At 38.4% G+C, this 23,970-nt stretch overlaps 1 protein-coding gene across 9 annotated transcripts in view; it reads right to left on the bottom strand.

Moving 5' to 3' along the window:
- The window catches only part of LRBA (LPS responsive beige-like anchor protein), a 758,928-nt gene that overhangs the window by 253,344 nt on the left and 481,614 nt on the right, over positions 1-23,970 (bottom strand). Inside the window, exon 40 of one of the 9 annotated variants that reach the window (XM_086346380.1) lies at positions 4,454-6,719. The exons of the other annotated variants lie outside the window; for them this stretch is intronic. Within the exon in view, the coding sequence (XP_086202506.1) occupies positions 6,708-6,719 (12 nt within the window). The 3' untranslated portion in view covers positions 4,454-6,707. Of the gene's footprint in view, positions 1-4,453; positions 6,720-23,970 lie in introns of those variants that run through there. 9 annotated transcript variants of the gene reach the window in all.

Raw genomic sequence — 23,970 nt, 5'->3', positions numbered from 1 at the left:
GGGTACCCAGATAATCCAGGATAATCTCCCCACTTCCTGATTCTTAACTAAGGACTGTAAAGTCCCTTTTTCATGGAAGGTACATATTCACAGGTTCTGGGGGATGGGCTATGACAGGTTCAGGAACACTCATTCTGTCTATCACTGACATATATACATTTAGGCCTTTAGTATAGTCTTGATAAATTGGACCTCTTATGGTATGTTATTGATCCTCGACAATGTTCCTGAAATCTATTTTATCCATTTTTAATACTGTGGTTTCAGACTTACGACTAGTGTTTACATAATATATGTATTTTCTAATCATATCACATATACTTGACATTGTCCCATAGCTGACTAATGTTCAGTTCACTTTGTATAATGTTTTTTTCTTTCTGTGCTTCCATTAGCAGAGTTTCTATTGCATTGACTTTAGCTTAACTTTGATCACTTTTTTTTCCTTACAGTATCAAATACAATGTTAGGAACATCTAGTTTTCAGTTCAAATATTATAATTATCAGTTCTAAACCTCTCATTTGGCTCTGGTTTATACTTCTCACTGTTGCACTGAGATGCCCCACGGGCTTCCTTCTTGCACTACTATTTTCCATTAAATACTGAATACATTTATAATAGCTTTCTTTTTTTACACAGAAGTGATTATTTTTCTGTCTTTCTTTATTTTTACCATTACCTAAACTATAGATTTTATTATGATTTCACCAATTTTTTCATGAATGTCCCCTTTCTATTGCAGGATTCAATTAAAAATTACCACACTGTATTTAGTTTTCTCCTTGGTCATCTTTGGTTGTGACAGTTTCTCAGTCTTGCCTTGGTCTTCATAACCTTAACAATTTTGAAGAGAATTGGCCAGAAATTCTGTAAACTGTTCAGAATCTGGTATTTTCTGTTGTTTTATCATGATTAAAATGGGATTATGGGGTTTTGTTACTAATTTATTAAGAAGAGATAGCAAGAATACACAGAAGAACTGTACAAAAAAGATCTTCACGACCCAGATAATCACGATGGTGTGATCACTCACCTAGAGCCAGACATCCTGGAATGTGAAGTCACATGGGCCTTAAGAAGCAACACTACAAATAAAGCTTGTGGAGGTGATGGAATTCCAGTTGAGCTTTTCAAATCCTGAAAGACGATGCTGTGAAAGTGATGCACTCAATATGCCAGCAAATTTGGAAAACTCAGCAGTGGCCACAGGACTGGAAAAGATCAGTTTTCATTCCAATCCCAAAGAAAGACAATGCCAAAGAATGCTCAAGCTACCGCACAATTGCATTCATCTCACACACTAGTATAGTAATGCTCAAAATTCTCCAAGCCACGCTTCAGCAATACATGAACCATGATCTTCCAGATGTTCAAGCTGGTTTTAGAAAAGGCAGAGGAACCAGAGATCAAACTGCCAACATCTGGTGGATCATCGAAAAGCAAGAGAGTTCCAGAAAAACATCTATTTCTGCTTTATTGACTATGCCAAAGCCTTTGACTGTGTGGATCACAACAAACTATGGAAAATTCTGAAACAGATGGGAATACTAGACTACCTGACCTGCCTCTTGAGAAATCTGTATGCAGGTCAGGAAGAAACAGTTAGAAATGGACATGGAACAACACAATGGTTCCAAATAGGAAAAGGAGTACATCAAGGCTGTATCACCCTGCTTATTTAACTTATATGCAGAGTACATCATGAGAAACGCTGGGCTGGAGGAAGCACAAGCTGGAATCAAGATTGCCAGGAGAAATATCAATAACTTCAGATATGCAGATGACACCACCCTTATGGCAGAAAGTGAAGAGGAACTCAAAAGCCTCTTGATGAAAGTGAAAGAGGAGAGTGAAAAAATTGGCTTAAAGCTCAACATTCAGAAAACTAAGATCATGGCATCCGGTCCCATCACTTCATGGGAAATAGACGGGGAAGCAGTGGAAACAGTGTCAGGCTTTATTTTTTTGGGCGGCAGATGGAGATTGCAGCCATGAAATTAAAAGATGCTTACTCCTTGGAGGAAAGTTATGACCAACCTGTACAGTATATTAAAAAGCAGAGACATTACTTTGCCTTACTTTGCCAATAAATGTCTATCTAGTCAACGCTATGGTTTTTCCAGTGGTCATGTATGGATGTGAGAGTTGGACTGTGAAGAAGGCTGAACGCCGAAGAATTGATGCTTTTGAACTGTGGTGTTGGAGAAGACTCTTGAGTCCCTTGGACTGCAAGGAGATCCAACCAGTCCATCCTAAAGGAGATCAGTCCTGGGTGTTCTTTGGAAGGACTAATGCTGAAGCTGAAACTCCAATACTTTGGCCACCTCATGCCAAGAGTTAACTCATTGGAAAAGGCCCTGATGCTGGGAGGGATTGGGGGCAGGAGGAGAAGGGGATGACAGAGGATGAGATGGCTGGATGGCATTACCGGCTCAACGGACATGGGTTTAGGTGGATTCCAGGAGTTGGTGATGGACAGGGAGACATGGCATGTTGCGGTTCATGGGGTCACAGAGAGTCAGACACGACTGAACGACCGAACTGAACTGAACTGAACTGAAGAGCCCTTTGAGTCACATTATATGAGGGATTCATGTGATATTCACATGACATCACTGATTAACAGTAACCTTCACAAGTTGGCTGAAGTAGCATTTGGCAGGTTTTTCCACTGTAAAGTTACTATTATTTCCTTCCCTTGATCTATTCTTTGGAAGCTGTTACTAAGTCTAGCCCACTCCTGGAAAGAGGTAGGTAAAGTGAAAATAAGCTCCATCTTCTGAAGTTGGTAGTATTTATCTATTTTTCCACAATATATACGAGATTTCTTAATTCCATAATCTCTATAATTTCTGGAACCCTTGCTGCTAAATAATTTTCCTCCTAAAATCACATTTTCTGCTTCTTGGTATGTCTTATAATTTTTTTCTATACTGAATATTATGGACTCACAATTATTTTGGCTAGATTTTGCTGTCTTTCTTTAGAGACGGTGAAATTTTATTCTGGCAGAGAGTTACTTCACTTGTGGATCAGATGGATCCTTTTCAGGTTTGTTTTATACTCTGTTAAGACAAGTACAGAACAGTATTTATTACCCGCAGACAGAGCAGATCAGTCTCCTATAAGCTGCTTATACTCAGTAGTAAAACAGAATAGTTGGAGCAGGAAAGGAGTAGCATACGTTGATTTTACTTTACAATAAGACCACTAACAATCCAAACTAACTTCTTTTGCTGACACTACTTTTCAGCAAGACAATTAGACTCCATATTTCCCTGCACAGAAATTAATCCATGGACATCTTCCAATGTTTATTTCAACACAATTTTACCTCAATAAGCGCGAAGGCTGGAATGCACATGGGTGGTACAGCCAGTCTAACTCAAACCTTGGAGCTCGAGGGGATCACTCAAGATAGTGCACATAAGAACTGATTTTACTCTGCTTTATTCAATGGAAAATAAACTCAACTGGCATTTTGTACATTTATCAATAATATGGGCTTTGCTTCTGAAACTTGATATTATATTTACCAAGGACTTCTACAGTTGAAGTTATACATTTCACTGATGAAGCAGCAGTATGAGTAAGTTTTGTACTTAGACTAAAGTCAATAGTCCCTTCAACTTACAAATACAGTGTATTTCAAAACACAGGCCATAAATGAGCAATTAGTCCCATCAAAGCAATGATATAAAATTAGTTCAATTCATAGGCTAGCTCACAAAGTGCTATTTTGCAAGAACAGTGATTGAATCACATAAACTCTAAACTCTAACTCATCTAAGGCCACTCTTTTGATTTCAAAAGCTTTCTTTTGATTTCAAATTCAAAACTTGACAATAATAATAATTTTTATAGAGAATAATGACAATTAAAATTTTCTAAGTAAAGAATAGCCTATGCATATCTTGGTGCTTGTTCACAAAGTTCAGGATCTCATTAATATATTTTCCAATTACGTAGGTCCAATTCTAATATGGGTAAATTTCTTTTAAAGTATACACTACTGAAAATAGACTACATACAACTTTTTCCTATTAATGTTTTTACGTCATGAAAAAAACTACAAAGTGAGCATCAAAAAGTGTTTCTCATATTCTGCACACTTGGGAAACAACAAAATATTACTATACACTGTTTCTAGGCAGCAGCTGAAATAGTCTGGTGGGGCCTTTTTTTCTCAAGAGAACACATTTTTGTTTAATAGTTTTTCAGTTATGTTCTTTTTTTCCAAAGTCCCAAAGATTCATTACTTTGATGACCAATTTATCAGAGGCTCAAGTTCAATCTATAATATCCAATGAGATAGCAAATAACTCAGCCTCAGTGACGGTGTGTGTGAAAATGGGCTGTGTCCTAGATGAATGGTGATCTGCCTTTGACATAGATTATCATTCAAACTAACCACAGATCTCTACAACAAACACAAGGAAATACAATTTCACTTTAGCTGATGTTCCAGTTTTTACTGTAGATTCCTTTTAGATAGTCACAATATTATATTAAAAAAAAAAAAAAAAAACACAGTGCAGGCTTGAAACACTTAAGATTCAGTAATACAATGATAAAGACATTTTGTAAGTTTAAAAAAACGTCCAACTATTAAACGTATACCTACAAATGACTTCTCTTTTACATCAGAGCATCTTCTAAATCCCTGCTATTTCAGTCAAATTTAAAAGTGTATAAACTATATTATGCTAAGGTTGCAGACAAGAAAAGCAATTACAGATATACATTTTTTCCATATTCAAATAAGCTTTTCTGTGTTCCTTTCAAAGCTCTGTTCTCTACCAGTTTGTCTTGCTACTAGAAAAAAGAAGGAAATACTAGGCAAAGAGAGGGGCTGGCTGGCTACCTGGACAACTCCTTACAGGATAGAATTACCTTGGTCCAGACTTAACTCACTAAACTTACAGGTTCAGAAACAAAACAAGATTCTCATTTGCTGGGAATAGATTCATATTAACCAAGTACAGAAAGATCAAAAGATAGAAAAATGATTTTTTAAAATGTATAGAAAGGACAATTACTGATCAGAAGACTAGATATACACTACATTATTTACCTACTTGAAAAAAAAAGGCTGATCAAATTTAGAATGACAGTTTACTAATTTAATATAAGAAATATAATAGCTCTCTTCTGGTTAATCCTGGCAAAGTGATCATAAATTCATCTCTTCTCTTGCCCTGTGATAGACTTTACAGATTAGATCACTCAACCTCCTTTGCAACACTTCTTCTGGGTCTTCCTACTAGAGAGGTCTCTCTCCCTTCATAATGCCCTCTATTACAGATACTGCGTTTTAGTCTTAGTTAATGAGACACATAAAGAAACTTGTAAAGGCAGAAAAACTGTAGAAAAACTGTAATTCTCTCAATAAAGGTGCTATTGGGCTTCCGTGGTGGCTCAGATGGTAAAGTATATGCCTGCAATGTGGAAGACCTGGGTTTAATCCCTGGGTTGGGAAGATCCCCTGGGGCAGGGCATGGCAACCCACTCCAGCATTCTTGCCTGAAGAATCCCCATGGACAGAGGAGCCTGACAGCCTACAGTCCATGGGGTTGTAAAGAGTTGGACACGACTCAGCAACTAAGCACACTGTGCCTTTACTCTCTTCCGTTTTAACTCTTCTTTTAAGACTTTCCAATATGAACATCTTCAGACATACTCAAAAATAGATTTAATATATGTATGTCATACAATTCCAGGAAGTTTGCCAATTTTGTGTCCTCTCCCTTCTATGTGAATTATTTCTTTGGAGAGTATTTTCCTTTGGGGGTGATTTAATTAACACAAGCATGATATCATTTTATACATAAAGCAAAAGTAACAATTCTTAACATTCAGTTCAGTTCAGTTGCTCAGTCTTGTCCAACTCTTTGCGACCCCATGAATTGCAGCATGCCAGGCCTCCCTGTCCATCACCAACTCCCAGAGTTCACCCAGACTCATGTGCATTGAGTCGGTGATGCCATCCAGCCATCTCATCCTCTGTCATCCCCTTCTCCTCCTGCCCCCAATCCCTCCCAGCATCAGGGTCTTTTCCAATGAGTCAACTCTTGGCATGAGGTGGCCAAAGTACTGGAGTTTCAGCTTCAACATGAGTCCTTCCAATGAACAACAGGACTGATCTCCTTTAGGATGGACTGGTTGGATCTCCTTGCAGTCCAAGGGATTCTCAAGAGTCTTCTCCAACACCACAGTTCAAAAGCATCAATTCTTCGGCGTTCAGCCTTCTTCACAGTCCAACTCTCACATCCATACATGACCACTGGAAAAACCATAGCCTTGACTAGACGGACCTTTGTTGGCAAACTAATGTCTCTGCTTTTGAATATGCTATCTAGGTTGGTCATAACTTTCCTTTCAAAGAGTAAGCGTCTTTTAATTTCATGGCTGCAGTCACCATCTGCAGTGATTTTGGAGCCCCCCCAAAAATAAAGTCTGACACTGTTTCCACTGTTTCCCCATCTATTTCCCATGAAGTGATGGGACCAGATGCCATGATCTTCGTTTTCTGAATGTTGAGCTCTAAGCCAACTTCTTCACTCTCCTCTTTCACTTTCACCAAGAGGCTTTTTAGTTCCTCTTCACTTTCTGCCATAAGGGTGGTGTCATCTGCATATCTGAAGTTATTGGTATTTCTCCCAGCAATCTTGATTCCAGCTTGTGTTTCTTCCAGCCCAGCATTTCTCACGATGTACTCTGCATATAAGTTAAATAAACAGGGTGACAACATACATTACCAATATAAACAAGTCCCCAGATTGTCTAAAAAAATGCCTCTTTTCCCTTTAACTGCTTCCAAACAGTAATGTTATGAAGTCCACATATTACAGCTGGTTGATATGCTTTTCATATTTTTATTCAATAAAAATCTTCCCTCCCTGTATTTGTTGTTGTTGGTCAGTCACTAAGTCATGTCCAACTCTTTGCAACCCCATGGACTGCAGCAAACCAGGCTTCCCTGTCCGCCACCATCTCCCAGAGTTTGCTGAAGTTCATGTCCATTGACTCAGTGATGCCATACAATCACGTCATCCTCTGTCATCACCTTCTCCTCCTGCCTTCAATCTTTCCCAGCATCAGGATCTTTTCCAATGAGTCGGCTCTTAACGTCAGGCAGCCAAAGTATTGGAGCTTCAGCTTGAGCATCAGTCCTTCCAATGAATATTCACGGATGATTTACTTTAGGATAGATTGGTTTGATCTTCTTGCAGTCCAAGGGACTCTCAAGAGTCTTCTCCAGCACCACAGTTCGAAAGCATCAATTCTTTGGTGCTCAGCCTTATATGGTCCAACTCTCACAACCGTACATGACTCCTGGAAAAACAACTTTGACTAGGCAAACCATTCTCAGCAAAGTGATGTTTCTTCTTTTTAATACGCTGTCTAGTTTGTCATAGCTTTTCTTCCAAGGAGCAAGCAACTTTTAATTTCATGGCTCCAGTCACCATCTGCAGTGATTTTGGAGCCAAGAAAATAAAGTCTTTCGATGTTTCCATTATTTCCCCATCTATTTGCCATGAAGTGATGGGACCAGATGCCATTATCTTCATTTTTTGAATGTTGAGTTTTAATCCAGATTTTTCACTCTCCTCTTTCACCCTCATCAAGAGGATCTTTAGTTCCTCTTCACTTTCTGCCATTAAAGTAACAGCATCTGCATATATGAGGTTATTGATATTTCTCCCGGCAATCTTGATTCCAGTTTGTGAGTCATACAGCCTGGCATTTCACATGATGTACTCTGCATAGAAGTTAAATAAGCAGGGTAACAGTATATAGCCTTGATGTACTCCTCTCCCAGTTTTGAACCAGTCTATTGTTTCATGTCTGGTTCTAACTGATGCTTCTTGTCCCGTATACATGTTTCTCAACAGACAGGTAAGGTGGTCTGATATTCCCAACTCTTTAAGAATTTTCCATGGTATGTTGTGATCCACAGAGTCAAAGCTTTAGCGTAGTCAAGGAAGCAGAAGTAGATGTTTTTCTGGAATTCTCTTCCTTTTTCTGTGATCCAACGGATGTTGGCAACTTGATCTTTTCCCCAAATTCTGAATTTTCTGACTGTTTCTTCATGGTATCATTTACTTTGTTCCTCTATTCCCTAGTCTAGAGTCAGTCATTTCCTCTAAATGAAACGCAAGCATCTAATGGCATCTGATTAGCAATTTATAGGAAAAGATTTGTATCTCTCAACACAAGAGAATTTTCCTTTTAGTAGAAAGTGGTATCAGGGGCATTCACTGCTCCCAGGCCAATGTCAGTAGAAAGAACTAAGAAACACGTGCTCTTATGCATCCCAGATTACTGGAGCAAACTCACAAGGGCACTGCAAGATACTTTTTGAGGAACACAGGAATAATAAATATCCATCAAATGTCATACAAACTACTAGCTTGAGATCAAGTTATAATATTAGATCACAAGACATCTCTTTCAATCATGTCACATTTTTGCAAAACTGAGTTTGTAGCAGCAGAAAGTGTCATGTTAAAATCAATGTGGATCAGGAAATAAAAATGGAGATATGATTTCAAGATTAGAAGAAGCTGGGCAACACCAAAGAGAAGCACAATCCATTAAGAAATGATCATGATTGTTTAAAAATAAAAGAAAAATATTTTTCTTTTAACTTAGGTTTATTTCTTCCAAAGAACCACTGAATAACTTTATACATTGTTTGAATCTAACTATTAACAAATGGAGCTCCTATGCATTTCTTTTAGCCTAAGGTAGGGTTTCTGACTTCAGAACTGACACTCTAGACTAGACAGTCCTTTGCTGTGAGGAGCTGTATCTTCTGCATTATGGAATGTTTAGCAGTATCCCTGGTTGGATACATAACAGCATTTCTCCAACTGTGACCATCAAAAATGGATGTAGATATTGCCAGATTTTTCATCAAGGGGATGAGGAAATGGGAGAGAAGGTTAAAATCACTGCTGACTGAGAACCAATGGACTAGAGTCACTGTAAAAAAAAAAAAAATACTGAAACATTAAGGATAGATTTAATAAAGATGGTTTTGGAAACCAACGAATTTTTAGGAAAAAAAAAAACACAAGATGAGTTAGTACTTCTCTAATTCAGTTAGTAATTTTCTAATTCAAAGTTAAGAGTTGTAGTATTTTTAATTCTTGAATTTTAGACTTGAATCTTTTTCTTTATGCTGAAAGACTGAATCCTAATAATAAATAACAAAAGTACTTACTTTAATTTGGAAAATACATATAACAGTTTTAAAAATACAAGTCAATAATACATGAAACAAGTTTAAGAATTTCATTGTAAATTTTACCCTTACTACATATCCAACTACAGATGTATAATCAGAATACCTTTTACAATATACTTGAAATAATTCTTACTTGTGTAGTTTGTCACAAAGATAATAGACAGTTAAGTTCATTTATTTCCAACTGTTTTGATTTTTATTTTATTTTTCCTGACAGTCACATATAATTTACAATCATGGGGAGACATGCATGGAAACATAAGACAGTATGTAATAAGGAACAGAAAAGGCCTGGATATAACTCAATGCATGAATGAACAGCTGAACCATATCTGTAAATATCTGGTAGGGGAGAAATACACTTCTTATATATGCAAAATACTTTTAATAAGGGTTTTCAGTTCAGTTCAGTTGCTCAGTCATGTCCAACACCTATTACCCCATGGCCTGCAGCACACCAGGCTTCCCTGTCCATCATCAACTCCTGAACCCTACTCAAACTCATGCGCATCACATCAGTGATGCCATCCAAACATCTCATCCTCTGTCGTCCCCTTCTCGTCCCACCTTCAATCATTCCCAGCATCAGGGTCTTTTCCAACCAGTCAGCTCTTCCCATCAGGTGGCCAAAGTATTGGAGTTTCACCTTCAGCATCAGTCTTTCCAATGAACACCCAGGACAGGTCTCCTTTAGGATGGACTGGTTGGATCTCCTTGCAGTCCAAGGAACTCTCAAGAGTCTTCTCCAACACCACAATTCAAAAGCATCAATTCTTTGGCACTCAGCTTTCTTTATAGTCCAACTCTCACATCCATACATGACCACTGGAAAAACCATAGCCTTGACTAGACGGACATTTGTTGGCAAAGTTATGTCTCTGATTTTTAATATGCTATCTAGGTTGGTCATAGCTTTTATCTCAAGGAGCAAGCATCTTTTAATTTCATGGCTGCAGTCCAAATTACACCATCTGCAGTGATTTTGGAGCCAAATAAATAAGTCTGACACTGTTTCCACTGTTTTCTAGTGGCTTAGACAGTAAAGAATCTGTCTACAATGCAGGAGACCCAGGTTCAATCCCTGAGTCAAGAAGATCCCCTGGAGAAGGGAATGGCTACCCACTCCAGTATTCTTGCCTGGAGAATTCCATGGACAGGAGCCTGGTGGGTTACAGTCCATGGGTTCACAAAGTATCAGACATGACTAAGTGACTAATACTTTCACTTCAGTTACCTGCAGGAAAATGCCTTCACATTGTTAATCTACACCTCAATAAAACTTTGTAGAAAGGAATAAAAAGGCATCAACCCCACAACAAAAGGAGTTTAAAAAGGAAAACTGGAGCAAAGAGATTTCAGAAAACATAAAGATAAGTACCAGTAGTCATTAATTTAACAAAAGGAAAGGAGTCTCAGTCTAAGTAGTCACCAAGAGGACTCTGATAAGAACTCCCCTATTTATTCTGCAAATCTTTTAAAATTCTCATCCCTTAAAAGTACTAAGGAACACAGAAAATAAGTTCATAAAAAGAGGAAGATGGGTTATAAGTCGACAGACACTAGCTGGATCTTATAACTGTCCCACAGGCTGAAGATTTTTCTTCTCTTATTTTTCTCTCCCTTGCAAAATATGAGATTAATTTGTTGAGAAATTAGGAAAGCATCTACACAGAGGAAAGTAGGAATATGGTGCATGGATGCTACAAAGCAGAAAAGAGAAAGTCAACATACTTCTACCCATTTGTTCTCAGACTACCAGTAGGCTCATTATGCATCCTATACTTCCTGCATTCCAAATACACATAACCTTCAGACAGGTCCAAAGGATTCTTATTTGAAAAAACCTAATGGTTCCAAAGAAAAACCATTCAGATGCTGATATGTGACTGGGTTTACAGTCAATAAAAAGGATAGTTTACAGGCTGGTAATATTATAGAAAGAGCCCAAGAAACATCAGATCAGATCAGTCGCTCAGTCATGTCCGACTCTTTGCGACCCCATGAATCGCAGCATGCCAGGCCTCCCTGTCCATCACCAACTCCCGGAGTTCACTCAGACTCACGTCCATCAAGTCAGTGATGCCATCCAGACATCTCATCCTCTGTCGTCCCCTTCTCCTCCTGCCCCCAATCCCTCCCAGCATCAGAGTCTTTTCCAATGAGTCAACTCTTCGCATGAGGTGGCCAAAGTACTGGAGTTTCAGCTTTAGCATCATTCCTTCCAAAGAAATCCCAGGGCTGATCTCCTTCAGAATGGACTGGTTGGATCTCCTTGCAGTCCAAGGGACTCTCAAGAGTCTTCTCCAACACCACAGTTCAAAAGCATCAATTCTTTGGCACTCAGCCTTCTTCACAGTCCAACTCTCACATCCATACATGACCACAGAAAAAACCATAGCCTTGACTAGACGAACCTTTGTTGGCAAAGTAATGTCTCTGCAGTGGTGAGGAGATACCCCTCGTCCAAGGTAAGGAGCAGCGGCTGCGTTTTGCTGGAGCAGCCGTGAAGAGATAGATACCCCACGGCCAAGGTAAGAGAAACCCAAGTAAGACGGTAGGTGTTGCAAGAGGGCATCAGAGGGCAGACACACTGAAACCATACTCACAGAAAACTAGTCAATCTAATCACACTAGGACCACAGCCTTGTCTAACTCAATGAAACTAAGCCATGCCCATGGGGCAACCCAAGATGGGCGGGTCATGATGGAGAGATCTGACAGAATGTGGTCCACTGGAGAAGGGAATGGCAAACCACTTCAGTGTTCTTGCCTTGAGAACCCCATGAACAGTATGAAAAGGCAAAATGATAGGATACTGAAAGAGAAACTCCCCAGGTCAGTAGGTGCCCAATATGCTACTGGAGATCAGTGGAGAAATAACTCCAGAAAGAATGAAGGGATGGAGCCAAAGCAAAAACAACACCCAGCTGTGGATGTGACTGGTGATAGAAGCAAGGTCCGATGCTGTAAAGAGCAATATTGCACAGGAACCTGGAATGTTAGGTCCATGAATCAAGGCAAATTGGAAGTGGTCAAACAAGAGATGGCAAGAGTGAATGTCGACATTCTAGGAATCAGCAAACTGAAATGGACTGGAATGGGTGAATTTAACTCAGATGACCATTATATCTACTACTGCTGGCAGGAATCCCTCAGAAGAAATGAAGTAGCCACCATGTTCAACAGAAGAGTCCAAAATGCAGTACTTGGATGCAATCTCAAAAACGACAGAATGATCTCTGTTCGTTTCCAAGGCAAACCATTCAATATCACAGTAATCCAAGTCTATGCCCCAACCATTAATGCTGAAGAAGCTGAAGTTGAACGGTTCTATGAAGACCTACAAGACCTTTTAGAACTAACACCCCCCCCCCAAAAAAAGATGTCCAAGAAACATACTTGCATATAAATACAGGACTTCCTATTAGGTCAAGGCACTGCAGTCAACAGCCAAGTATCTCCTGTAATTTCAGGAAAGACTCCAACAGAACAAAGATCAAAACAAAACAACAAAAAAAGAGAAACTCAGAAGGGAGAAAGAGAATTCAGTGAACAGAATGAAACTTAAAAAAAAACAGGATCTAATAGAAGACCTTACAACCATATAACAAAGGCAAGATTCTATCAGTTCAATTCAGCTCAGTTCAGTCACTCAGTAGGGTCCGACTTCTTGCAACCCCATGGACTGCAGCACACCAGGCTTCCCTGTCCATCACCAACTCCCAGAGCTTACTTAAACTCATGTCCATTGAGTCAGTGATACCATCCAACAATCTCATCCTCTGTCGTCCCCTTCTCCTCCCACCTTCAATCATTCCCAGCATCAGGGTCTTTCAAATGAATCAGCTCTTTGTATCAGGTAGCCAAAGTACAGGAGCTTCAGCTTCAGCATCAGTCCTCCCAATGAATATTCAGGACTGATTTCCTTTAGGATGGACTGGTTAGATCTCCTTGAAGTCCAAGAGACTTTCAAGAGTCTTCTCCAACACCACAGTTTAAAAGCGCTCAGCTTTCTTTATAGTCCAACTCTCATACCCATAAATGACTACCGGAAAAACCATAGCTTTGACTAGACGGACCTCTGTGGCAAAGTAATGTCTGCTTTTAATATGCTGTCTAGGTCGGTCATAACTTTTTTTTAAGCGTCTTTTAATTTCATAGCTGCAGTCACCATCTGCAGTGATTTTGGAGCCCCCAAAAATAGTGTGTCACTGTGTCCATTGCTTCCCCATCTATTTGCCATGAAGTGATAGGACTGGATGCCATGATCTTAGTTTTCTGAATACTGAGTTTTAAGCCAACTTTTTCACTCTCCTCTTTCACTTTCACTAAGAGGCTCTTTAGTTCTTCTTCACTTTCTGGTGTCATCTGCATATCTGAGGTTATTGATATTTCTCCCTGAAATCTTGATTCCAGCTTGTGCTTCATCTAGTCCAGCATTTCTCATGATGTACTCTGCATATAAGTTAAATAAGCAGGGTGACAGCATACAGCCTTGAAGTACTCCTTTCCCTGTTTGGAACCAGTCTGTTGTTCCATGTCCAGTTCTAACTGTTGCTTCTTGACCTGTATACAGATTTCTCAGAAGGCAGGTCAGGTGGTCTGGTATTCCCATCTCTTTCAGAATTTTCCACAGTTTGTTGTGATCCACAAAGTCAAAGGCTTTGGGATAGTCAATAAAGCAGGGGTAGATGTTTTCTGGAACTCTCTCACTTTTTTGATGATCCAATGGATGTTGGCAATTTGATCTCTGGTTCCTCTGCCTATTTTAAATTCAGCTTGTACATCTGGAAGTTCATGGTTCACATACTGTTGAAACCAGGCTTGGAGAATTTTGAGCATCATTTTGCCAGCATGTGAGATGAGTGCAATTGTGCAGTGGTTTGAGCATTCTTTGGCATTGCCTTTCTTTGGGATGGGAGTGAAAACTGACCTATTCCAGTCCTGTGAGCACTGCTGAGTTTTCCAAATTTGCTGGCATACTGAGTGCAGCACTGTCACAGCGTCATCTTTTAGGATTTAAAATAGCTCAACTGGAATTCCATCACCTCCACTAGCTTTGTTCTTAGTGATGCTTCCTAAGACCCACCTGATTTCACATTCCAGGATGTCTGGCTCTAGGTGAGTGACCAGACCATCATGGTTATTTGGATCATGAAGATCTTTTTTTGTACAGTTCTTCTGTGTATCCCTGCCACCTCTTCTTAATATTTTCTGCTTCTATTAGGTCCATACCATTTCTGTCCTTTATTGTGCCATCTTTGCATGAAATGTTCCCTTGGTATCTCTAATTTTCTTGAAGAGGTCTCTAGTCTTTCCCATTCTATTGTTTTCCTCTATTTCTTTGCACTGATCACTAAGGAAGGCTTTCTTATCTCTCCTTGCTGTTTTTTGGAACTCTGCATTCAGATGGGTGTATCTTTCCTTTTCTCCTTTGCCTTTCACGTGTCTTCTTTTTTTAGCTATTTGTAATGCCTTCTCAGACAACCATTTTGCCTTTTTGCATTCCTTTTTCTTGGGGATGGTCTTGATCACTGCCTCCTGTACAATGTCATAAACCTCCATCCATATTCTTCAGGCACTCTATCAAATCTAACCCCATCAATCTATTTGTCATTACCACTTCCACTGTATAATCTAATCTTTTGAATCTATTTGTCACTTGCACTGTATAAGGCGCTATCCCTCCCTCTAAAAAAAAGGAGAAAAACAAAAGAATTCTTTACAATCAAAATTTCAAGGAAAAAACAAAACCCTTCAATGAAAGGCTTAAAGTTGAAAAAAAAAATCACACAGAATTAGAAGGGGATAAAAAATAGAGAGGGAAAAAGGAAAAAGATGTGTACAAAAATTAAAGTGTGAATTCAGGATATATTTCAGAGAAGCGAAACAAATAATTAAAGGGAAATAATTTTAGGACCAAAGGTCACAAGTCTCAAGATCTAAAGTGTCTACCCAGTGCCCATATCAATGAATGAAATAAGATTCACATTAAAGCAAATAATAAAAAAAAGAACTGAGAAAGGTCCCAGGATTTTCCAAAAAGAAACAAAATCATATTCAAAAGAAAAGTAATAAGAACCAGCACGTTTTCAACAATAGCAGTGAAAGAGTACGTAGATTTCAAATTCTGAAGGAAAGTGATAACCTGCAATTCTATAACCAGTCAAACCATCAGTCAAACATGAAGGAAGCCCAGAGATTATCTCAGATATTAAAAAACTCCAGAAAAAAAAAATCACATCCTATGAACCTCTTGGTTAGTTATCAGAGGATGAGCCTTCACAAAACAAAAGAGAGGGAAAAGCCAAGGAAAAGGAAGAATGAGCGCTTGGAAAGAGAATCCAGTGAAGCGTAAATTCTAAAATGAGATCTATGAACCAGACCTAAAAACAATCAATCAAGGAGGCCTCCAAAGGGAAGATGACTAAATGTGCTGGAAACGGCTTGTTTAGTCTTGGCACCATCCTTGCTCTTCTAAGCTCTATTCTGCAAAACAAGGTTAGGGAACCTTTGACCAAAACCACTGCCTTAGCCAGGCATGATGATAACCACTTGCCTGAGTTGTCCAACAACAGGAGGTGCTAATAAAGAACACAGTGCTGCAGGCAAAACTAACCACTCTACCTTTACAGTAATACACTTGCTTCTTCCGTAATCTATTTGGGAGTGTATAGGAGGGGCTGAGATGGGGAAGGATACAGGAGGGGCTGAAAGGAAGAAGGAGGCGGCATGTCCTTCCAACTTCCCAGATACCTTCACCCTGGAATCCATCTGGACCCAGAGAGGCACACGTGCCAGCAGGAAGACCCTAAGTCAGACTAAACACGGGTCAAGCAAGACAGCTGGCCAAAGGTAATGCAGAAACTAACCTCACTGCCACAAAACCTGAGACTATGAGCCACATGGCAGGCAGTCCTCCTGGGTTCCCTTAATCTGCTGCTCTCCACTGGGTGCCCATTTCCAATAAGGACTTTGCTTTGTCAGCACGTATGTCTCCTCCAACAATTCATTTCTGAATGTTGGACAAGAGTTCACTCTGGAGCCCTGAGAGGGGTCCCCTTATCCTGTAACAAGGGGAACTGAAAACTTGTAAACTATATTTCCTATATCCCTTGCCAGCAATTTTAGTTTAGAGCCCACAATGAAAGCATTTGTACAAATTTTAGAGGGCAGAAGAAAATGAGCAGCCATTATTTTTCAGGGACCCCAGAGGGCAGAAGCAGTGACTTTTAGGTGCCAAAGACAACTGGTATTAGTAATTATGATTTATCTGCAATTCCCCTACTGTCACATTCTTAAAACCAGCAATGGTTTTCCAGCGGTTCTGTTAGCCTCTATTTATTAAATGTTTTTTAATTATGGAAAATGTTTTCTTAACCTAATTCTGACTAATCTGGATCCATGAGGCAAAATATAGAAATTATAGATCATTTGATAAGCATGATCACATGGTTTTCATCAATGGCCATTATTTACACAGCCATCATATTGTACATTCAATCTCTACTTAATAAGACTTTGATATACCTATATTTGGAGGATAGGAGATGGAGGAAATTGTTTGAGAGAACTATGATGATAGAGAAACACAATCTCATACCACAGAAGGGAAATCTATACATAAGTATTTAAAGTTGATGAGTTTTTTAAAATAGCAGAATGCATCCATTTTTTTGTCTTTTAAGGCAGTAAAGTTAACTTAAGAGGAGTGGGTCAAGGCATATGGTAAACCACTACTGTTGGGTAATGAAGAGTGTATAAGCAACATTAAGTAGGTAACATCTTACTCTCCAAGAAACAAAAAGTTATAAAATAAAAACAAGATACAGTTGTAAAATAACTGGGATCTTCAGTCCATTTAATAAGACACTATTCCTTTTGTATCTATTTACAGGAGAGGTCAAACTACAGATTGTTTTTCTGGTATGCATCAAATGAAAGAAGTTGAGCAAAATAATCAAAATTTTAATTTCCTTAGCTTATCACAGCCTGACATATCCATGTCTACAGTGGGACCAAACATATATCACCTAGACTCAAGAGTATGGAGGCTGCCTTTTCTATAGAAAGAATCTATTGCCATATATCACATACCTAAACACCACATACTGCACCTACAATATATGATAGAGAGTTTCAATGATTCCTTTTGTGATTACCCTGCTTAGGCTTCCAAAACTGTCCAGTTGCCCTACATGGCTAGCTTATTGACATAGGTAGGCTTATGTATCTATAAAACCAGGGTTTAAATTAAGACTCTCTGATCTGGAAGCCACTCTACCTTTACAGTAATACACATGCTTCTTCTGTAATCTATTTGGTGACCTAAAAGCTAAATTTCCACTGTGTCCAGGAGGTGAATTTTGTATTGTCTAGGAAGATAGTTAACTTGGTGGAAGTGATGATGTCACAGAGATCCATGTAAAACAAACACTAATTATTAGCTCATATTTAAAGTAAGCATTCAGCTTAAGACAGGAGGGCTCTAACAATCAGTACATTTTTTTCTGCTTTTAATTATGAACAATTTCAAACATACATGTAAAGTAGGGATAAGAATATAGTGAAATCATATACTCTCAATACCTACATTTAGTCATTATCCATTTTCACCAATCTTATCTTTGCTATTCCCTAATTCACTTTTCTTTCTAGAGTATTTTAAAAATGAATGCCTTGCATTCCAAACTGCAGAACAAACTATCTTAGCTGATTTTAGCAGTAATTAATATTTGAGTAGATAGTTCCGGCATAAGGAGAAATACATCTTAGGCAATGTAATTTATTCTCTTCATGGCTCATATAAATTCAGAAGGTGACTTAAGAGAACTGCCCATCCTCAGGTATGGAACATAGGTTACTAGCCCTTCAGGACATCTATTCTCTGCAAAGGTACAAGAGTGTTAAGGAATCAGAAAAGTTTACGGAAAATAAGAGGAGAAAGAAAGTGATCTAGGACATGAATCATCAAGGGAATACGGAAAATATGAATTTTAGAGACAAATACTAAGTTACCCAGGAATGCTGTTTGCCTGAGAAAGATTTAATGACTGTAACAGATATTATCAGGGCCCTGTTCATATCCGGTGGAACTTAAATATCCTCCTGCAGACTTCCAACTACCAGGATCTATATCTCTGTGCCTGAGGGCCCTGTACCTGAGGGGAGTATTGCCTATACTTGGAAACTTAATTGGAATAATTCTCAGAAGTTGGTGCATAAATATCAAAGCTCCCTCAACTCTCAGCAGGGATAGTTCTGTGACAGATTTCTGCACTGTTTTCAAAAATTTCCATAGAAACCCCTTCTGCAGCTGGTTTCACAGGTACCCAGCACTGTCTCCCTTTCTCCTCTGTCATTTTCTCACAGGTACCCAGCACTGTCTCCCTTTCTCCTCTGTCATTTTCTCACAGGTACCCAGCACTGTCTCCCTTTCTCCTCTGTCATTCTCTCACAGGTACACAGCACTGTCTCCCTTTCTCCTGTATCATTTTCTCACAGGTACCCAGCACTGTCCCCCTGTCTCCTCTATCATTTTCTCACAGGTACCCAGCACTGTCTCCCTTTCTCCTGTATCATTTTCTCACAGGTACCCAGCACTGTCCCCCTGTCTCCTCTGTCATTTTCTCACAGGTACCCAGCACTGTCTCCCTTTCTCCTCTGTCATTTTCCAAGTCTCCTACTGGTGTCACCGGAATTTCCCAAACTACTTGAATTTGATCCTTTGTCTCAGCATTTCAATGTGGGGAAACCTGAACTAAGACAAGTTACTAAACAAGATACACTTCTTGCTTTTAGATTTTAGATGAGCCAGAAAAGAGAAAGACCCTGTGGCAGATGCTTTACATGCTTGCCTTACATTAGCGTTATCAGGATTTAGTGAGAAGATTACATACATTACATCTCACTAAATCCTGATAACGCTAATGTAAGGCAAGCATTACAGACAGAGAGAGAGATGCTCAAAAAAGCTGTGTACATGGCCTCACTATGAGGAGAAAAGCTGAATGCAGGAGAAAGGTTAGAAAATGGACCAGCAAGGTAAGTTAAATCCGAATCTCCATATCTCCTTTCCTCAAGCCAGTATCACCTAGCTTTAAATCCTCAAAGCACTGTATTAAATGAAATTATCTTGCTCATTTTTTGTTGTTGTTGTTACTGTTCGTTTATTTATTTACTTACTAATTCTCTCTCTTCTTCAACCCCTTTTGAATGGAAGCCACATAAGAGCAAGAACTTTGTCCTCATTAGTAAATTCTCAGAGCTGGGAGTAGATTTAGGTACTCAAAATCTGCTGGATGAGCAATTTATCTTTATAATCAAACAAAATATTTTGGCCTATATTTTATACGTCCTTTATCTTTGTCTAGATTTTCTGCAACTCAGTCCTACTTTGCTAACTTCCCAGAAACACCAAGCTTCCTTGCTGTTGCAACTGCCCTTTTGCCTCTAGGCCTCTGCACTTCCTGTTCTCTCTGCCTGGAATGTTCTTTCCTTGGACAGCCCTCATGGACTGTTGGACTGTTCCTTCACTTCCTTCAGGTCTCTGCTGAAGCAGCACGTCATTAGAGATGTATTATGCTTTTACCTTTCTCTTTTGGTAATTATCACCAAATGACATACATATTTATGTGTATGTCTACCCTCACTGGACTATAAGCTAAATGATAAAGTCTGCTGTCCATATTTCTTTAGTTGTATTCACAACACTTTGCATCCCTGGCACATTGTAGGCATTCAATAAATTCTGTTGAATGAATAGGTGGGCACAATCTAAATAAACGTTTCAGGAAAGGAACAATCTCCAGAAAATTACTTTGGCTTTCTGAAATCTTTCTCAACAAGTATCAGTAGTAAATATAAACCCACAAGGAGACCTGGGTAAGTGGGCTCCATGTTTACCTGTGACCACAGTCCAACGGAAGGGCTCATGTTTGCACTGTGTTGACTAAAAGAAGACACAGAATTAAAAAGCAAACAAGAGGAAGCTAGAGCACATGGACTCAACAGCTACACTTCTCAGCTCTCAATGTAATAAATTCAGATGCTCTGCTAGATCTCTACTAGGTATGCCATTTAAATCTAAGTACAAAACTTCATTCATGTTTGATTAAATGGCATCTTGTTAGTTTTAGTTCTGTTTTCCAGCAACAACTGTTAGTTTTCCACAGTTGAGTAAAAACTACAACAGATAAAGTGGCCTGTTCTATAAGGAGTGCTCTTACAGATCTTATAGGGTGCTGCCATTCTGGCCTCTTCCTTGGAGCTTGATTGATTACTCCTTTTCCCTGTGTTCATTAATCTCGTCACCTTATCTTTTATACCACTTCATTTTAGTAGAAAGGTAATAATAAAACCCTCATCCATTATCCTTTTACTCATCTAGTCAAGCGGAAATGGTTAATAACATGCTACAAATTGAACTTCAATCACCTCATTTTCTCCTTTGTTGAATACACATTAAAATATATTCCAAAAGTGCAATTTGTTTTACAGGAGAATTTGTGTTATATTGCTACAGACAACTAAAATTAAGTGTTTCTCAGTTCGGTTATTAAATATATCCAAGTGCTCTTTTATCGATAATACTAAAACATTAACTCATTTTATTAGGGTATAATAATACAAGAGCCTTATCTCCCAGAACACAAAGACATCTAGACTACCTAATAGTATGTGTTGGATGACGGGTCATTTATCTTTAAGAAAAAAATACCACTGATAATTTATGAATTGGTACATTATTACAGATGAAATTGCTCTCTATTTTTAAAAGTTAATTTGTTTACATGCAGCCTTATCTTGAAATGCAAGCCCTATTAGTGAAGAAGTCCATAACTGTCATATTAAGCAGAAAGAGAATAGATATATACATAAAATAGACATAATGATTTAAGATTTTAAAACTACGCCCTTTTCAATAGAACAAATATATAATTATTCTGTGCTTTTCAAGAAGTAAAAGGAAAACTGTTAAAATTATATATTTTTCTATACATTACAGCAAATCCTTACTGAAATGAATTCTAATAGTTCTGAAACTAGTAGAGAGAAATAGATATCTTTTTGTGGAGAAAAGAGTTTCCCCTAATTTGGATGGGCACCTTCTATTTGTGAATATGAATGCTCAACAACTGACTAAAAATTAGAGTTACAGTAAATCCTGGAAAAATTAATCAGATAATAAAGGGTCATTGGATATTATCTTCCAATCGTCCTGAAAAAATGTTCTCTGACTGTAGAAAAAAATTACAAGCCCCGAAGCTATGCCACTTTCCAAGAATAAAACTTATCTTTAATATGAAAGAAATACTTGCAATATACTTATAAATCTATTTCCTTACACTATCGCTTAAAAGTTCCTTTTTATCCAGTAAATTGCTTCACTGTAAAATTTACACAAAAATCATATACGACAATTATGAAGTTATTACATTTTATAGTATTGTTTACTCAATGTTTTGGTATTCCAGAATTAAAAACAGATTAACAGAATTAAGAACAGGTATCAATTTTTGTTTACATTTAAGACTTTATAGAACATAATTAAATGTTCCCCATAAGTAAGTTCATTTTTTTTTTTTGCATGATTTCACACTGCCTGTGTTAGTGCACAATTTTTAAGATACCAGTCATGTTAGGCATAAATTACAAGTCATAGTTACATTATGTTCTTCAGGAATAATCCTTGTTTTCTGTAAACTAACACAAAATTTTTAAAAAATTATAATATCAATAGGCTACAGTGATTCAATACTTATTTCCTACAAAGAACTGACAACATACTCAAAGTTCATATTATATACATCAAATGTATATTTTCCTTTTAAGGATAGGAAGGAATTAATAATTTTTTGCTATTTAGCATATGAAAATTACAAAGGAATCAATAATTAAGCCTATGTATTCAACAGTTTTGATTTCAATCTCTAAACATCCTTGAACCATATCAGATGCCAATGCCTGTAAGCAAATGAGTTCATCAATTTAATGAGAATTCAGGCAAATCAGCTGCTTAATGAGAACTCCAACTTATGTGGCAGAGGTTTTGCTCCAGTGCTGACAAAATCAGTGTAATAAAACTGTAACAAACTTATGAAAGCCTATTTTTTAAAACTTAACATTTCATGTAATTAATGGCAAGCAGCAAAAATGATCACTTTAAAATAATTTTAACACTTTATATTTCAAGTTTTAATAGATAAATAAAATGGTTTTAATTTTTTTATATTCCTAACTTTTATCTATTCTTACTGTTTAATTCATCTCTCTAAATTTTCTCTTCCCTTGTTTGTTCTCTTTCTACATTGAAATATACATGTAATATCACCATTTGAAGAAGGACAAATCTTAATGACTGTTTTTGTAGATAGTAATTCCCAATTTAATGATTTAAAAAAAAAAAACATTATTTAAGCAAAACTGTTAGCTGAGTAATGCTTTGGTCCATAATCTGGAGAACTTCAAAAACAAAATTATTCTAAACTGAAGATGGAAAATACCTTTTAACATTCTTTAAAATCTAAAATACTTTTATCCCTAAGACAAATATCAAAGTGAAGTGAAAGTCACTCAGTTGTGTCTGACTCTTTGCAACCCCATGGACTGTAGTCCATGGAATTCTCCAGGCCAGAATACTGGAGTGGGTAGCCTTTCCCTTCTCCAGGGGATCTTCCCAACCCAGGGATCAAACCCAGGTCTCCTGCATTGCAGGCGGATTCTTTACCAGCTGAGTTATCAGGGAACAAACACTACCCCTACAGTTTCACAAAGGTGGTACGGTTAGGCGCAAGAGACCGAGGGTGGGTCTGGAGACACTGTGTTTCCTCATGTGCTTCAACATGAGGTACTGTCACCCATGCTATGTTGTTGTTTATCGCTCAGTTGTGTCTGACTCTTTTGCAATCCCATGGACTGTAGCCTGACAGAACCTTCTGTCCATGAGATTTCTCAGGCAAGAATACTAGAGTGGGTTGCCATTTCCTCCTCAGGAGATCCTCCTGACCCAAGGATCGAACCAGCATCTCCTATATAGGCTGGCAGATTCTGCCTATACAGATTCCAATGAGCCACCACAGAAACCCTCACCTATGCTATAGTGAGCGAAGTCGCACAGTCGTGTCCGACTCTTTGCGACCCCATGAATTGCAGCACGTCAGGCATTCCTGTCCATCACCAACTCCCGGAGTTCACTCAAACTCATGTCCATCGAGTTGGTAATGCCATCCAGCCATCTCATCCTCTGTCATCCCCTTCTCCTCCTGCCCCCAATCCCTCCCAGCATCAGAGTCTTTTCCAATGAGTCAACTCTTCACATCAGGTGGCCAAAGTATCACAGTTTCAGCTTCAGCATCAGTCCTTCCAATGAACACCCAGGACTGATCTCCTTTAGATGGACTGCTTGGATCTTCTTGCGGTCCAAGGGACTCTCAAGAGTCTTCTCCAACAACACAGTTCAAAAGCATCAATTCTTCGATGCTCAGCCTTCTTCACAGTCCAACTCTCACATCCATACATGACCACTGGAAAAACCATAGCCTTGACTAGACGGATCTTTGTTGGCAAAGTAATATCTCTGCTTTTCAATATGCTACCTAGCTTGGTCATAACTTTTCTTCCAAGGAGCGTCTTTTAATGTCATGGCTGAAATCACCATCTGCTGTGATTTTGGAGCCCAAAATAATAAAGTCTGACACTGTTTTCACTGTTTCC

Source organism: Bos grunniens, chromosome 17 (genome assembly GCF_055505025.1).
Source record: "Bos grunniens cultivar Pamir isolate PY7600 chromosome 17, Bosgru_T2T1.0, whole genome shotgun sequence".
Taxonomy (NCBI): domain Eukaryota; kingdom Metazoa; phylum Chordata; class Mammalia; order Artiodactyla; family Bovidae; genus Bos; species Bos grunniens.
The sequence above is the reverse complement of the archived record's forward strand: the minus strand, read 5'-3'. Positions and strand labels throughout refer to the sequence as shown.